Consider the following 14,771-nt stretch of genomic DNA (forward strand, 5'->3'; position numbering starts at 1 on the left):
TGTAGTAATAAACAGGACACAAACCAACAATAAAATCACCTAGCTAGTGAGCAACTAGGTTTGGTTTCTGTCTGGTTTATGGATGGTGCAACCAGTGTAAACGTGATTGAACAAATCAACAGTTGAGGTGTTGCTTGGTAACTACTTTAAGAAACTAACAAACCATGGTTTGCTGGTTGACATTATCGTTGTGTTGCGTACTGTATAGCAGTTTCTACTGTGGAAATTCAACATAACAAAACATGAATAATTTAACATGAAATTTAAATGACAAACAGTTAACATGATGAAATTTGTGTCCATTTTTAGATTTCTTAACTGAATGAAGATCATCTCTAGGCAATGAAATCGAATGACTTAATTGCATTTTATTTATACTGTGTTCTTTTGAAAGATTTATGTATCTGATATTTATGTATTCTTTTGAAACATACATTTGAAAATGGCTAATTTACCAACACTTCATGGGACATGTACATTAATTCTGTCATTCATTAGACACGAGTTTTGGTTACTGGCACAGAAATGGATGGTTTAATTGGATTTTTAAAACCATATTTTTTGTTTGTTCTGAAGATTGCATATCTGATATTAACTAACTTGTAGTTTTGGAACATTAATCACATTTTAAGTCAATACTTTTATAAAGTTTTTTGTAGTATTATGGGTGGCCATTTGTTACTATTTTATACACTATATTTAGCAATGAACTGGTTTTCATTCGTACTGTGTTCATTTTGGAAGACTGTATATCTGATGTTTGTGCGTATTCTTATAGCACTGTTTTGTAGCATTTTGGTGCATCTGATTTTTGTTTGTTTTACCGATTTATAGCCAGGTCTTGGCTTAAGACAGCTGACATAATAACTAGAGTGTAAGATAGGTAGTTGTTGATGCAAACATACATTCTGTTAATATGAAAAATGTTTGCACTGGATCTGATAATATGCCTCCAAAAAACCTGAAATAGTTCTGTAATTTTCTATAAACTTTGGATCTCTTGATATGGAAGTAATTTTTCTGTAATTTTGATGCAGACTTAAGATCTGTTGATATGAAAGTAGTATTTCTATAATAAGCTGCAAACGTGAGATCTGTTGATAGGAAATCAGTATTTCTATAATTTTTTGCAACTTTGGATCTCTTGATGTGGAAGAAATATTTTTATAATTTGCAGCAGTTGGGATCTGTTTTCATGAAAACAGCAATTCAGTTATTCATGACATTCAGAATGAGTTGGTATGAAAATGGTAATTCTCGAACTTGTTGGGATTTGAAGGGATTCAATCCCCACACATACCAGCTGTGTTTGTCCACATTTGAGTTTAAACATCTGTCGGTATTTTTGATGGACAGTTTGTAAAACAGTATTGAAGAAGACCATAATGACTGCCAGACCATGTTCAATTTTTGTTATATCTCTTTCAGCATTCTTTGGCCAGTGTTCATATCATTATGTTCATTGTTAGGTCATTGGTCAGATTGTGTGTGTGTGTGTGTGTGAAGTTATTTTTTTAAAATGTTCACCTTAATTAATGTAAGTCATTTTGTTTGTCATCTTGATTGACATTTTTCATCTTCACGGTTAGGTCAAAGGTTAAATTGGTGTTTTGATCAACATGATTAGTGTAGGTCATTTTGAATGTCACCTGATTGAAGTTTTGTTCTTGATTAGGTCAAAGGTCAAATTGTTTTGTTTTGATCACAATGATTAATGTTGCCCAATTTGAAATGTTCCTCAAAGTATATATTTGCATATATTTATTGCTTCTTCCATTTCACAAATTAGAAAATCAGTTGTCTATTTTTGAAACAAATAAAATGATTGCTATATTGAATAGTTTGTTAGAAGAGATAGTAGACACTATTACAACATTTATTACCACTGTGTACCAAGAAAAACATGGTGTTGTCATTGTATTATAGTATGTACATTTGTCTTGAAATTACCAAATGCCTTTTCACCTTAATCATACTAGTTGTAATGAATTAGAATGCGCCAGTAAGCTGCCATAATAGTGGATTATGAGTGTGAACTTAGGTACTCAGTTCTTGGTTGTTACTCACATTTCTTTCCTATGGAATGCAATTGCCGTAAGATTGGTCGACCCCTCGCTCAATGAACGTATTGGATTGTAGTTTTAATACAGTCGCAGTTTTATCGTTAACCATTTTTTTAGTGGTCTACCCCAGTATTACAAAATAATAATAATAACACCCATCAGGGAAGTATCCAGGCTTTCTGTGGGTCCGAACATGAACATGTGTCCCCTTCCCAAAAGAAAGTGGCACTGAAAATTCCAAAATTCTGTATTAAAAATTCCAAATATATAAATTTAATCATGTCTGTTGTAATATATTAATTTAACAGTGACCTGAAAAATATCATCCCAAGTGTGAGTTACTCGCGCTAATTTCTCTAATCCTAACAGACATAGGACCCTGGCAAAACATCTTTTAACAGAGGTTCCTTGGTTCAAGCCCCTTCAGTGGAGGTAGACACACCCATTGCATTTGTTTATTTCTCTTGCTATGCAAGTAAATTGTTTATTTAATTTCTTTCATATTATTGAAAGTAAGTCAGTCACCTGCATTTAATTTAATTTTTTTGTTTCTTTTATTAAAGATTTTGTTTAGAATCACCATTGTAGTCATGACCTAGTTAAGGATTAACAAATATTGTAGTTCTTTCAGTATAACTGGGTCACCTTGACCTACATGTTTGTTGAGCAAGGGGTTGTACATTGCTTTGTAGAGATTTTGATTAGTTCATTTTACTTTTTTGTTCCTTTTTTTTTTTTTTTTTTTTTAAACTATGAACATGTATAAAACAAATAATATTAATGTTTACCACAGCTCTGTTGTGTGGGAATTCTTGAAACAAGCTCAATAGTTCAACGTCATTGTCATTCAATCACTTCAAATCTTCTTTATTCAGTCTTCTCTCAAAAATATCTGTAATAGTTTTTGTTTGGGGGTTTTCTGAATAGCATATCCATCATTTTTGACTGTAATACCCTTCATATTGTTAGGGCTTCTAGATCATGGTAGCCCCACTCTCATGGCTAGTGATATTTAATGTTGGGCTAGCAAATAACTACCATCGCCATGCCCACTGGCTAGTAGATTTTGTTTTGTCAAATGCTGCATTTTAGTCTGTTTTTGAAATGTGCATATCCTGCCCCTTCCTCTCCTCAAATCTTAGGGTTTATAAACTCTATCTCCTTTGGGTGACATATCCAATTATTCCTATTAGTAAAATTATATTTACTTAAAGTAGGGCTAGTGAATTTTTAATCATGGCTAGTAAATGTTTTTTAAATCGCTGTTCCCATGGTTAGTGGATTTGTATAACAATTGTAGAAGCCCTGTATTGTTAAGACTAAGTTTCTATTTTACCTCCTTTGGGATACGACTTCAAGTGGATTATAAAAACAATACTGCCACCTGTTCACTTGTTGCAACTCATCATTTTCATATCATAACATTTATGAGGCCTTTGTATAATATGGTATCAGTGTATTCACTAATATTTATATATCTGTATTATATAAATAATAGTTAATACTGTTGTTAATAATAAAATATATATCTATATATATATCATTTTATGGTCATTGAACTTTTGAGCTTGATTCTGAACTTAATGCTTTTGTATGCAATTAATACTTTAGTGTTCATAACCAAATAGTAAGGGAGACAAATGTATAGATTTCCTCTCGTGGGAGACAACTCTGAATTTGTTGAGCGTGTTCTCGGTTGTAATGTTACAATGTACAATAAGACTTGCCTAGGTCTGTCTCCTGTACATAATACGTAGTCAAACTTGTCACGAAATAAATGTGCCATTTGTAGACTGCTGTGTTTTTGTCTTTTTACTTTTATAAGCATTTCAAAATAAATTGTGGAAAATATCAATATTGAAAGGAAATTTTAGTAAGCTCTTTGGTGTAGTGGACAATTAAGCTGACAACAGTGGCTGAAATTCAAATTCTGTCAATGCTGGCTCACATTTTCATTCATCTTTCTCATCTATCACCCACTGCCTATCATTCTCATTTCATATAATAAAAAAACACTTTCTAATTTCTCCCACGATTTCAATCAGATTCGACCCTCTCAAGACTCTGTAATTTCCTCTGACTCTGATTTTGTGAGCTGTCCACACCATCGCCTACCTGTCTCAACTTACTCCATGGGTGCAGTTGCGGTGTACTTCCCGGCACCCACCTGACATCCCCATCATCTGCTGCTAATAAAGTTGGGTAGGTGGTTATAAGTGCCTCTTAACAATGTCAGAAGTAACTACTGAACACTCTCCAAGTGCTCAAACTAAGCCCACAGCTAAAAGCTGGGGGGGGGGGGGGGGGGGGGGGGGGGGGGAATGGCAGGTGTGTGGTATGAATGGCCATAAGAGACCAGCAGATTAGCAGACAAGGATATGGAGAAAGGAAAGGGACAGTGGGATATGTGTATATATATATATATATATATATACACACACACACAGACAGACACGTACACACACACATACATACACACGTACACGTACACCTACACCTACACACACACGTACACACACATACACACATATGTTATATAAACTGTTTTGTTCCACATTCTCACCAGAGCATATTGATTTATTCATCATTGGCTGTTGGATGTTGAACAGATAATTTTTCACACAGTTTTAAAAGAAAACCCTCTACATTTTTCACATAAGGGACCTTTTATATACTTTCCCAGACAGGACAGCACATACCACAGCTTTTGATACTATGTGGGAAACTGGTTGGTCCACCGAGGTTTGATCTGCGATTAAAACCTATCGGGCAAGTGTTGTACTGACACAGCTAGATCCGCCAACGTCAAACAGCAGATTTTAACCTATTGGTGTTTAATAAATGGTGATTTTGACATTTAGTTGACAGAGAAAGAAAGGAAACCCGCTGCAGCCATGTGGGATATACACAGTAGGGTCTTCAACTAAACAAGAGGTGGGACTTAGCCCAGTGGTAAAGTGCTCGCTTAATGCACAGTTGGTTTGGGATCAATCCCCATCAGTGGAAACATTGGGCTATTTCTCGTTCCAACCAGTGCAGCATGACTGGTATATCAATGGCCATGGTATGTGCTATCCTGTCCGTGAGATGGTGCACATAAAAGATTCCTTGCTACTAATGGGGGAAAATGTAGTGGGTTTCCTCTGTAAGATAAGTCAAAATGACCAAATGTTTGACATCCAATAGCCAATGATCCAGAAATCCACTATTTTTCCATTAGTAACAATGGATCTGTTATAAGCACTTTCCCAGACAGGACATGACATACCACGACCTTTGATATACCATTCGTGGTGCATGGGTTGGGACAGGAAAACACCCAAATTGGGTCCACAGAGGTGATTCGATCCTACGACATGGACACCTCAGCATAGTTTTACTGACTCAGCTAAATCCTGCCCCTACAACACACGCATAAAAAAAGAAGTTTGTTTTGTTTAATGACACCACTAGAGCACATTGATTTATTAATCATCAGCTATTGGATGTCAAACATATGATTATTCTGACACAGTCTTAGAGAGGAAACCCGCTACATTTTTCCATTTGTAGCAACAGATCTTTTTTAATGCACCATCCCACATATAGGATAATACATACCATGACCTTTGATATACCAGTCTACAACACACAGTCTTCTTGTTGATAGTAAATAGCAGTTACAAAGAAAAGCTTACCAGCACTTAAACAACTGTAAATAACAACAACAATAAGTTTACATCATAAATATATGTATTATTCTAAAAATGTGACATAATTCAAAGGTCTTTAGCAATAATCAACAACAATGTAACTGTAACCTATTTTTTAACAAAGTGTAATATTAAATTATGCAATTATGATTATTAACCGGCAAAGAGGAAACATGTTTTCGGTATACATTTAATATTATTACAAAAATTAAAATAACTAGAACATCAATTTTGTGTTTTCTATGTTTGATTTCTTTTCTCAACTTTACACGAAAATGACTGCATTGTTCGATGTGACATGACGTCTAGCATCGTATTTCACTCACAAAGAGTAGCATCAAGACATCACATAACATCTCAGCATCGGAAGAAAAGTTAAAGTTTGTTTTGTTTAACAACAGCACTAGAGCACACTGATTTATTAATCATCGGCTATTGGATGTCAAACATTTGATAATTTTGATAGTCCTAGAGAGGAAACCTGCTACTTTTTTCTGTTAATAGCAAGGGATCTTTTATATGCACCATACTACAGCCTCAGATATACCAGCTGTGGCTGGAACAAGAAATAGCCCAATAGCCCGACAAGGATCGATCCTAGACCGACTGCACATCAAGTCTGCGCTTTACTACTGGGCTACGTCCCCACCCCCCAGGGACATCAAAAAATGTCAGCAACAGGTGGGGCTAGTAAAATATATTAATTTGCCTTCCAATGGGGGAGGGTGGGGGTCCAATTTATTATATTCAGCATTGTGAATGGCACCCCCCTGGTTCTCTTCCTGCTTCATACACTTATGGAAAGGAAAGGAATGTTGGTGTAATGACACCGTAACACATTTTAAACTGGCTACTTGGTGTCAACAAATATGGTTCATTACGTAGGAGAGAAAGGGACAGAGAGAGAAGAAACCTGCTGCTGATACACAGATTACTTATGAAAGGTCAAGGTCAACTGGTTAATATGCACATTCACAACAAGCCCTTACAGTGCATGTGTGTCTTGACAATACACACCACAGCCTTTGATAAACCAGTCGTGGTGCACTGGCTGCATATAAAGAGATGCCTTGCTGCTTTTCAGAAGTGCACTTACTAATGTGTGCAATTCCCTCCTTTTCCCTTCTCAAGAACCTTTCATGTCTTGAACGAAGGATGTATATACATCACACCCTTATTTCACAAACAATAACAAGCTATATAGATCAAATAAAGAACAAAACTTAACAAGTGTCTGAACATGTAACAGGGAGAATATATATTTACATAAACGAAATTCACATAACATGGTTTCAAGTTTCAAATCTAATGGAAAAGTATTAACATAATTATATTGATGCAACATGAATTTTATAATAACATCATAATTCAAAGACATTGATGTAATGTGAATCATTCAATGAGAAAATATAAAAACGAAAGTGACGGTAATAAACGAGCATTATGAGTACTGCTAAAGCAATACATGTCCCCTACCAAACTCGAATGTTTTTTATACCTCCTAAATTCAAGGGCCATACTTCTGTGAAAAGAGGATAAATCACCATAAAAGTTAAACTTGATCAGTAACATGATAAAGGCATATACAACATTTCCTATCAATATCTTCAGGCATTGCAAAACAAAAGTCTGGAAAACAAATTTTTATATCTCCTAACTTCAAGGGCCATAACTCCACAGAAAATAGGTAAATTTCCTTGAAAGTCAAACTTGATCTGTAACAGTACACGATAAAGCTATACACAAAATTTCAGCTCAGTATCTCAGGTTTTTGTGAAAAGTTATTCTGGAAAACAAATTTTCACATCTCGTAAGTTCAAGGGCCATAACTCCATCAAAAATGGGTAAATCACCATGAAAGTCAAACTTGATCTGTAACAGTACATGATAAAGCTATACACAAAATTTTAGGTCAATATCTCAAGGCTTTCTAAAAAACAAACCATCCAGAAAACTATGTGGGACAGACAGACAGACAGACAGGACTGAGATGAAACCTGTAGTCCCCTCCGGTTGGACCTGTAGGAGACTAATTAACAGACATCAGTATAATATGAATCTTTCAGGTTAGGTTCTAAATTTTCTTGCTTTCTTCGTGGAACTTTTTAAAGTTAATGTCTGGTATGTGTGGTCGGTTTGTGTGAAACTGACTAAGCATCAGGAGAGTCAGTATCCGAGGGATCTGTAAAAAGAAGAAAGAGACATATTTGAGAAAATACTGTACGCTAATGCTGATTACGGAGTAGCCGACAATTTGCTTTGTTAACACAACACCACTAAGGAACACTTATTAATCGTTGGTTATTAGATGTCAACCAGCCTAGGTAGCACAGTGGTTAAGCCATCAGACTACAGACTGGTAGGTACAGGGTTCGCAGCCCCATACCAGCTTCAACCCAGAGCAAGTTCTTAAGGGCTCAGTGGGTAGGTGTAAGGCCACTACACACTCTTCTCTCTCACTAACCCCTAACCAACTAACAACTAGCCCACTGTCTTGGACAGACAGCCAAGATTGCTGAGGTGTGTGCCCAGAACAGTGTGCTTGAACCATAATAAGCACAAAAATAAGTTGAAATGAATGAAATTAGATGTGAAAACATTGGATAAAGTCGGTTTTGTTTAACGATGCCACTAGAGCACATTGATTAATTAGTGATCTGCTGGATGTAAACCATTTGATAAAGTTAAAGTTTTTAATGATAAAAAAAACATGTATTACTATAGTCCTTCCTACAGGGAATTTACAAGTTATTTATTTCTGAGCCGATTGTTTTCAAAATTGCACACAAAAATCATATTTTTGTGCTATTTCCAAAACACTTTTACTGTTTTTCTTACATGAAACCAAACTAAAATTATTTACAAAAACCCCATCTTTATAGGAGGATGGGACGGACTATAGAACATTGATCACAGGTGCTAAAATAATCAAATTTACTGGTTGAAAAGTGATATTTCGACTGGAGAATGTTCCGAGGATGACCGATGGAACTGGACACATTCATTTGAAGCAAACACTTCTGGGCCAGAACATAGCCCAGGGATAAATCGCTCGCCGGACGCGAGGTTGGTCTGGATTTAATCCCCTTTCAGTGGGCCCATTCAGCTATTTTTCATATCAGCCAGTGCAACACGACTGGTATAACAAAGGCCACGGTATGTGGTATCCTGCCTGTGGGATGGTGCATATAAAAAAATCCCTTGCTACTGACATATTAAAGATCCCTTGAAGGTGACCCCCTGTCGCCATATATTTTTCTAATTTGTGCTGAAATTCTCGCAATTCTGGTTAGGAATAAAACAAATATCAAAGGCATTACTATTAATGGTGAAGAATATCTAATTTCTCAATATGCCGATGATACTACTTTCACTCTTGATGGATCTCCTGAGTCTCTGTACAATACAATGACATTACTTGATTACTATTCTGATATCTCCGGTTTAAAAATAAATTACTCTACGTCAAAAGCCATCTGGATAGGTAGCAAAAAATATTGTAAAGATGTCTATCACCATACACGTTGGAAACTGGAATGGGGTGAAAACCAGTTTACTTTGCTTGGTATTAACTTTCCCATAAATTTAAAAGATATTATAGCATGCAATTTTGGCTCTAAGATCAAACAAATTCTGAACTTGATAAAACTGTGGTCATTTAGAAAACTGACTGTCCTAGGAAGAGTTACAATTGTTGAAACGTTATTAATACCAAAAATTACGTATCTACTAATGTCATTACCAAATCCATCAAAAACAATTATAAATAATTTAAATAAAATGTTTTTCCAATTTATTTGGCAAAATAAACCAGAAAAAATAAAACGAGAATTATTAACTCAAGATTATTAATATGAGGGTATAAAAATGATATACAACATGTAATGACATCCTTAAAAATATCATGGATAAGAAGACTTTTTCTAAATAATAATAAATGGGTCAACCTATTTCAATCTACTACTGGTTTAAGTACAAGGGACCTAATTATATATGGGGACTATTTCATTATATTTAAAAAAGAAAAGATCAAAAACAGTTTCTGGAAAGATGTATTATTCAGTTGGGTACTATTACAAGAAAAAGAAAATCTAAAAACGACAGAAGATATACAAGGACTCAATATTTGGTATAATACCAACATCTTAAAAAGTTACAAACCATTTCTATATAATGAATATATAAAAAAAGGAATAATTTTCATAAACGACATACTCGACAATGAAGGGAATATTTTGGTATTTGAAACGTTTAGAAGAAAATATGACATAAAAACTAATTTTTTAAATTATGCATCATTAGTAAATGCTGTAAAATCTTTCCTACGTTCATTAAAAAATATTAATGACAAAACATTCACATCTGTTAAAATTCCAATTTTACCTTTCAAAATGAAAATTCTACTGAACACAAATGCAGGATGTAAAGATCTGTACAATACATTGAAAAAAAACCCCATAACTCCAAAGTCACAGATAAAATATGCAAACAAAGGATTGACATACGACTGTTGTACGTGGGAAAAATACTATGCTCTACCTTTCTATTGTTTAAAAGATACAACTTTAAGGTGGTTTCAATACAGACTGTTACAAAGAATTCTGGCTACTAATACTTTTCTTCATATGATACATTATGTTGATTCAAACAAATGCTCTTTTTGTAATAATGAACCGGAGACATTGCAACACCTTTTTTACGACTGCATTGAAGTAACAAACCTTTGGGAAACAGTTAAAAAATTGATTTTTGAAAAAACTGGTCTTTGCATCCCACTAAGCAAAAATGTAGTTATGTTTGGAATAACAGATGGTGATCTAAGATACGTAGTAAACTGGATAACTGTCAATATAAAATATTACATTTACAACATGAAAATACTTAAACAAAGTTTGCACAAAAAGGCCATTGAAAATATCCTGATAACTAAATTCCAAATAGAAAGATGTATCTATTTTAAAAATTGCCAGTATGACAAATTTAATGAACATTGGGAGAAATGGTTGAATCTTTTTGCTTGAAAATTGGAGAATTAATTGATACTACTTTCTTCAATCTCATAACTGCACATCTTATTAACCTAAAGGAAAATCTGGGCTTGCTTGGATATACTAAAAATTCAGTAGAACCAGAAAACCAATCTTAATCTACAATATGAGTAAATAATACATGCTTCTTTCTCTCTTTTTTAGTTTCTGTTTTCTCTTTTTTCCCCCATTCATTTCATCTGTCCATTCTCTATCCCCTGTCCCCCTCAGATCAAAACCATTATTGTATTCATATTTATGTATTGTTTTTAACAAATTCAAATGTATGTAACTACAAGGTATGAATATATACATGTATTTTTGTAAGGCAATGATTCAAGGCTCACAAACCTTGACACTGTCAACTGATCTGGGGGCAATAAAATTCATAAAAAAAAAGAAAAAAAAAAAGATCCCTTAAATGGAAAACTATATGTCGCAATTACCAAATGTTTGATGATTAATAAATCAATGTGCTCCAGTGGTGTAGTTAGACCATTTAAAAAAGAAAAGTTTGCATCATGTGATCTAAACAAACCATCCCGACCTGAAGCATATTCACCAAGCTTGAAATTTATAGATGGAGAGAATATTATCCTCATGTGTTTCAGTATCGTCAATCTTATATACTGTAAACTGTGAAAAAAATACGTGCGTATAAATTTTGCGTCGTTTGCGTCCAAACTTATGTCGCGAAATTAATACGCACGCATTATTTTCTAGTTTGAAGTGTGCTTAAAGTGATGTCTCGATGCTTCGTCTGTTGTTCCCGCCGTATTCGGATCCGGTAGCATGTGGCCTTCAATTTTAGGATCACTGTTCGTTTTCTGCAGATAGCGATACATGTTGCAACAACAAATTTCCAAGCGCATTTAATAAACACTTTGTATTTATTTCATGTATATCAGTACTCTCGTTTCAGAAATGAAACTCAAAATCATGCAAAAATAACATGTTTATTGAACAAGCTAACATACACTGTGACTAATTTGTTTTGTTTTGAAATATTTTATTGAGAATAAAATTCACAAAAAGATTCCTTCAACAGGCACAGCCTATACACGAGCTCTCCTTGATGGCGACTAATCGTTAATTGTTTTATGTAACTTCAATTGATGGCAACTAATCGTTTATTGTTTTATCTACCAAAGGGTGTTAACAATTAACAACTGAAGCTGTGAGTTGTGATTCTAATACAAGTGAGGTGGATAGGGCCTAATCCCCTCTACAGACTCTGTACCAGGCATAATTGCTTGATGTAGGGTAACAGAATATTGATTTATAACAATTACAGTGAGCTGTCTTTATCCACTTTTTTTTTTTTTTAGCTGTCAACGGTCGTTCATGAAATTTACACGTCGCGAACATGCGCTAAGGTATACATTCACAAAAAAAACACGTCGCAATATTAATACGGTTTACAGTATTAGGAATAATGTAATGCAGGACGGTATGCTTACCAGAAACTTGAATAAGACAATTTCATGTGTTTTGGTAGTTAATGTTATATATTAGGAATACAAATAATATATTATGCTTATTAGAGGCTTGCATTAGATAATTTAATTCATAATATTTGATACTGACGATACCGAAACACACAAGCGTCCTATTCTTATCATCACTTAACACCAGTGATAGAACAAGGGTAAATAACATTTCTAAACAGAATCCAACTTGATAAAACAGTAACACCATTAGACATGTAATTTCAATAGGACTGTTTTCTCTCTACATATCTGAACGACAAAATCATTAGCCTTTTGAAAATCATATCTTTGTACAAGACAAAGTGAATACTACAAATTTAGAAATGGGGTTGCAGCTTTCAACATAATTTTCTCAGTTATTGCTGGGTACGTCATGCTTTCCATGAACACTATTTCGCATGTGAGTTTATCAATACAACGTATTTGCATAGAATCTTTTCTAAATACGCACTAAAAAAATGGTCGAGTGACAAGCGATTTTTCTGCACGCGAATTTTTCAGCACAGTGACATCATAACATGAAGTGGATGGGATATAGCCCAGTGACACAGCGCTCGCTCAATGTGTGGTCGGTTTGGGATCGATCCCCGTCGGTGGGCCCATTGGGCTATTTCTTGTTCCAGTCAGTGCACCACAACTGGTTTATCAAAGGCCATGGTATGTACTACCCTGTCTGTGGGATGGTGCATATAAAAGATCCCTTGCTGCTAATTGGAAAGAGTAGCCCATAAAGTGGCGACAGCTGGTTTCCTCTCTCAATATCTGTGTGGTCCTTAACCATATGTCTGACACCATGTAACTGTAATAAAATGTGTTGAGTGTGTCGTTAAATAAAACATTTCTTTCTTTTGGCTTAAAGAACACTCCAATAATGTAACATTTTATATAGTAACTAGCTTGAGAAAACGCAGATAAAGAAAAGCACATTTTTGCTTGCGGAAACGTGCATGATAAAACGCATGCGGAATTGTGTTAATCGAAAGCAGGCCTTACAGGAAGTCTACCCCCATGTTTTTATCCATTAACAAACTGTACTTAAAGAATATGAAGTGTAACTTAGGGGACATTTCGTGCACACAGGGACACCCTCAGCTACTGGATGACCAGTGTTTTGAAAATCGTTTCTGTGCACAAGACAGAGTAACATTACATACATGTAGTGTGGTCTTTGTGACTTTGTGCTGTACAAGTTGCCACGTTAGTCATCATCTTGGAGTAGTCGCTCTTCATTTTTCTCTCTTTTCATAAGAGCCATTACGGATCTGCAATAATTTTGTAGAATTAAATGTTTCGCCTTTTGATAAAAATGATTCAGTGAATCAAGAAAATTGTGATGTAATAGTCAAAATTAATCTAGTTATTAAAAAAAAAACCCATTATAATTATAATTTTTTTTTTTTTTTAACATGCATCAGGTGTAGAAATTAAGGAACACTTCTAGTGGCCTAGGAGATTTTTTTTTTTTTTTTTTTTTTTTTTTTTATCCCACTGCCCCCTTTCCTTTCTCTCCATTGAAGTCCATCTCATTCCTTCCCAATCTGGCAACTCCTCCTATCTTTCAACTTCTTTTGCTGTCCATTTCCACATCCCAGTCCTTGTCTCTCCAACTGCGACAGGTGCTTGTCTCTTGTGGCTATCCGTGCCACACACCTACCATTCGCCATCAGCTTTTAGCTGTGGGCTTAGTCTGACTACTTCGGGGAGTGTTCAGTAGTTACTTCTGGCATTGTTAAGAGGCACTTGTAACCACCTACTATGCACCCCTACTACCGGCAGTCGTTAGTGCCGTGAGTCAGATCAACTTTATTAGCAGCAGAGGACGAGGATTTGGCCTGGGCGATTAGTAGCCTAGAAAATGCACTGGTCCCCACAAACAAATAGTGAGTTCCAGCAACCTGTGTAAATAAACAGAGGTTACTCCCTGAGTGTCTTGTGATATCATAATTTATCAGCACGAGTTGATAAAAGTAGGAAATCCGAGGCTAGCTGAGGATTTTATACTTTTATCAACGAGTGCTGATAAATTATGATATCACAAGACACGAGGGGGTATTCTTTTTATCATCTATTATAAATTTTTTCATTTGCGACAGTTGTAAATAATGTCAGTAATGTGGGTTGAATGTCAGCGGTAGATTCGTTAACTAGCAGAACGGCAGTGATGTGACGTCACTAATGGTAGGTTTAGCGCTGAAACAAACATAGTGACATAACAAAACATTGTCTTGTTTATAAAATTAGCGGAGAATATCGTAGGAGATATCACAAATTATAGAGCCAGCGATATCTCCTACAAAAGCCTTTAATGGATGATAAAAAAACACATTCTAGTTCAATCAACCAATAGAAAGCCGTGTTAGAAAAAAAAACATTCTAGTCCAATCAACCAATAGAAAGCCGTGTTAGAAAAAAACATATTCTAGTCCAATCAACCAGTAGAAAGCCGTGCTAGAAAAAACCACATTCTAGTCCAATCAACCAGTAGAAAGCCGTGCTAGA

At 35.0% G+C, this 14,771-nt stretch overlaps 1 protein-coding gene across 5 annotated transcripts in view; it reads right to left on the minus strand.

The window, feature by feature from the left end:
* Positions 1 to 6,990: 6,990 nt before the first annotated feature.
* LOC121373366 (mucin-3A-like) overlaps positions 6,991 to 14,771 on the minus strand; it is a 37,063-nt gene continuing 29,282 nt past the window's right edge. For 2 of the 5 annotated variants that reach the window (XR_005958071.1, XR_005958070.1), the window contains 2 exons: positions 13,427 to 13,534; positions 7,897 to 7,937 (listed from right to left, as the gene is read on the minus strand). Coding sequence is in view for 3 of the 5 variants with exons in the window: in XM_041499973.1 (XP_041355907.1) it covers positions 13,471 to 13,534 (64 nt within the window). In the remaining 2 variants the exon portion in view is untranslated. Of the gene's footprint in view, positions 7,938 to 13,426; positions 13,535 to 14,771 lie in introns of all 5 variants that reach the window. The other 3 variants (XM_041499975.1, XM_041499974.1, XM_041499973.1) reach the window with 2 other exon arrangements.

This window comes from Gigantopelta aegis, chromosome 5 (assembly GCF_016097555.1).
Source record: "Gigantopelta aegis isolate Gae_Host chromosome 5, Gae_host_genome, whole genome shotgun sequence".
Classification (NCBI taxonomy): domain Eukaryota; kingdom Metazoa; phylum Mollusca; class Gastropoda; order Neomphalida; family Peltospiridae; genus Gigantopelta; species Gigantopelta aegis.